General features: G+C 39.1%; 1 protein-coding gene across 1 annotated transcript in view; it reads right to left on the bottom strand.

The window, feature by feature from the left end:
• LOC106875204 (myb-like protein X) overlaps nt 1–3,441 on the bottom strand; it is a 5,962-nt gene that overhangs the window by 1,259 nt on the left and 1,262 nt on the right. The window contains exons 2-4 of the mRNA XM_014923248.2: nt 1,931–2,210; nt 819–935; nt 99–388 (exon numbers count right to left, since the gene is read on the bottom strand). Of these exons, the coding sequence (XP_014778734.2) occupies nt 99–388; nt 819–935; nt 1,931–2,210 (687 nt within the window). The remainder of the gene's footprint in view (nt 1–98; nt 389–818; nt 936–1,930; nt 2,211–3,441) is intronic.

Below are 3,441 nucleotides of genomic sequence, written 5' to 3'. Positions count from 1 at the left end.
TATGCACGTATGTACGTGTGGGTGCATGTATGTATGTTTATTATACTTGCACAAACTGTTTACTAATTTTAACAAAAAGAAATAACTATTCTACTTACCATTTCCTCGTTTTGCTTAAAATCAAGTTCTGTAGATACACTTCCATCAACGTCATCCTCAATTAAGGTTTCAATCTCGTTATCCGAAGCTCTGCTAAGCAAACTTTTTTCTTTTCCTATGTTTATTGGCGATTTCAAATGACTTGTAACTATCCCCTCCATTTTAACACTGGATTCTCTACGTGAGTCATCATGGCGGTTGGATTGTGTTTCAGCAGACGATATATTTCTAACTCGCTTGTTCTTTGATTTCTTCTTCCATTTGTGATGTTTCTTCGATTTTGCTTTGTCTGAAAATGGATGGCATTTTTTCGTAATTCTTTTGGCCGTCTGAATGTTTTCAAATTTTCTAAACTGAAGCTAATGACGAAAATCTCATTGATTTTCTCCTGAAATTAATCATTCTTGCTGACAGACGCTCTAAAAATTTGGGATGAGGGATTAGTCGATTACATTGACTCCAGTACTCAACTGGTACTTTATTTTATCGACCACGAAAGGATGAAAGTTAAAGCCGACTTTCTGCGGAATTCAAAGCGTAAAGAAAAGCTGCTGCCAAATATTTTTCTGGCGTTCGCTGCCTTTCTAGAAATTAATAATAAAGTTAGAAGCCTTTAAAGTTATAAAATTTTAGACAATCCGAAAAAGCGTTGAGTTTTTCAACTCACAAGACGAGGCCCACTTTCATTAAGAGGAAAGCACTTGGAAAACCAAACTTACGTTTAGAACTAATTGAAGACTTTCTTCGTTTCTCTATCTTTCTCTTTGGTCTTTTCTGGTTCTGGTTGTTGTTGGTGTTGTACAACTGCTTCAGCTCACCAGAATAATCTACTTGACCTTTAGAAACGATGATGATGACGATGATGTTGGTGGTGGTCGTGTTGGTAGCACAAGAGAAAGAAACAAAGAAAGAGAGAAGTAAAGCTGTTTTATGAAACAGTGCTGGTTATGGATGATCTGTGGTGGTGGTCATGGTGATGGGGAAGTGGTAGTTGTGGAGAAAAGAGTACCGCTAGTTGTCAAAGATAGTCACCCTCAACCCGTTCTGCTACACACGAACACTCGTCACTCCAATATACTCCACCTGAACACTCAGCACTGCAGCCTGTATATATATATATATATATATATATAAGTGGCTGTGTGGTAAGAAACTTGCTTCCTAACCACATACTTCCGAGTGTCTTCTACTATAGCCTTGGGCCGACCAAAGCCTTGTGAGTGAATTTGCTAGACGGAAACTGAAAGAAGCCTGTCGTATATATGTGTGCATGTGTGTGTGTGTGTGTGTGCCTATGTTTGTTCCCCACCGCCGCATGACAACCGGTGTTGGTGTGTTTACGTCGCCGTGACTTATTGCTTCGGCAAAGAGACCGATAGAATAAGGACTGGGGTCGATTCGTTCGGCTAAAAATTCTTCAAGGCGGTGCCCCAGCATGGCCGCAGTTTAATGACTGATAGACGCAAAGGAAAGGGTAAAAGAGGAGATAACATGCGGAGATACGAGACATCGAAGTTGGTATGCTTCTGTTTATTGCAAAATTTTAGACAACTGGAAACCGCGTTGAGTTTTTCAACTCACAAGATGGGAACCACTTCCACTGAGTGGAAAGCCTTTGGGAACCCAAATATACTTACGTTTAGAACTGATTGATGACTTTCTTCGTTTCTCTGTCATTCTCTTTGACCTTTTCTGATTCTGGTTCTGGTTGGTGTTCTTGTTCTTGTTGTAACGGATGCATTGATTAGATAACACCTGACAGACTTTAACATGGATGAATAATTTAAACTTAACCGTTCTAAACCCAGCCAAACAATAAATGTTTACTTACTAATTTTAAATCCAACTTTCTGTTCTGTCTTTGCTTTCTTATTTTTCCTTCCTGGTTTCGACACGACTTTGCGATTGAACATCTTTGAGGGTCTTCTATCGGTTCTTTTAACAAAGGGAGATGACTTATTTTTTATGGGTTCCTGTTGTATCGGACGCATCTTGACAATGGACGCCAATCGAGTTTTGCGTTGGTTCTTTACCGTAGATTCTTGTATCGTAGAACCAGATTCCTCCGATATTACTTCGGTAATGTGTGAGGCAGAATTATGGCGGAGATCCTACGTTGAAGAAATGTCAATGGACAATTATTTCAGGGACACAAACAGGACCGCCCTACTATATGATCACACTGGACAATTGCACAGGGACCTCGGTAGTCCAGGGGGCCCAATTCTAATCTATTCATGCTCTGATTTGCCGTCAATAACAAATACTACATGGCTCAGACCATCGATTTGTCTGGAGTCCTATAATGCTTGTAAAACGGCTCTGGAGACAGATTCGAAACCGTTCCAGCACGGCCAGCGAGATCGAGAGATATAATTTTGGCCTTTTTCGGCGTTTTCAATGATGTGAAGTCGCAGCCAGCTACATCCGCGGACGATAATTCGTCACCTCTGATACAGGGGACAGTGACTAACACATACACCAATAATGTGTATAGCTGTCCGGCTGATTAAAAATTCAGCATAAGCAATTGAGGCAGTGTTAAATTAAAATAGCCATCTACGTATCATACTTAATGTATATACACACCGTTGACTGAGCAGTTACTGCAGTATTCTGTCCTGACATAATAGCATCTGTTAAGGACGTGCTGTGTCAAAAGCACAATAAATATCAACTTTGTATTTAGTCTTTTTTAAGGAGATGGAGAGAAGTAAGTACCAGTAATATCATGGGGATAATATTTCCGTTTAAACGTCTCCTTAAACTTCAACTAAAGATAAGACTTCAAACCAATTTATTATCGATCACAATTCGATGCAAATGATAGTTAGACTCTACAGCTTGTTACTGCTAACACTCATGTCAGAGGTTCGCCTCCGACACGCGTGTCAACTGTGACATGCCGTGGAATCGCTTCGTAGAAACCTGTTGGGTTCTGAGAAAGATTTCCATGCATTACCTAAAACTAAAATATATACATATATTCATAAATATATATCAACACACACACACACATGTATGCATGTATGTATGTATGTATGTATGTATGTATGTATGTATGTATGTATGTATGCATGCATGTATATATGTATGTATGTATGTGTATATGTATGTACGTATGAATGTATGTATGTATCAGCAATGACTTTCTCACTGGTAATGCCTTCCCTGTATATTGCAAAAATAGAATTCTTTTTTTTCCAAATAAATTTCACTTCATATTCGAGGCTCTGATGAAGCTATAGGTTGTTACTCAGACACTCGACTATGAATCTACTGCATCTCATAGCAGAAACAGCCGTGGGCTAATGAAGTTCATCACAAAACCCATCATTTTTT

This window comes from Octopus bimaculoides, chromosome 27 (assembly GCF_001194135.2).
Source record: "Octopus bimaculoides isolate UCB-OBI-ISO-001 chromosome 27, ASM119413v2, whole genome shotgun sequence".
Taxonomy (NCBI): domain Eukaryota; kingdom Metazoa; phylum Mollusca; class Cephalopoda; order Octopoda; family Octopodidae; genus Octopus; species Octopus bimaculoides.
The sequence above is the reverse complement of the archived record's forward strand: the minus strand, read 5'-3'. Positions and strand labels throughout refer to the sequence as shown.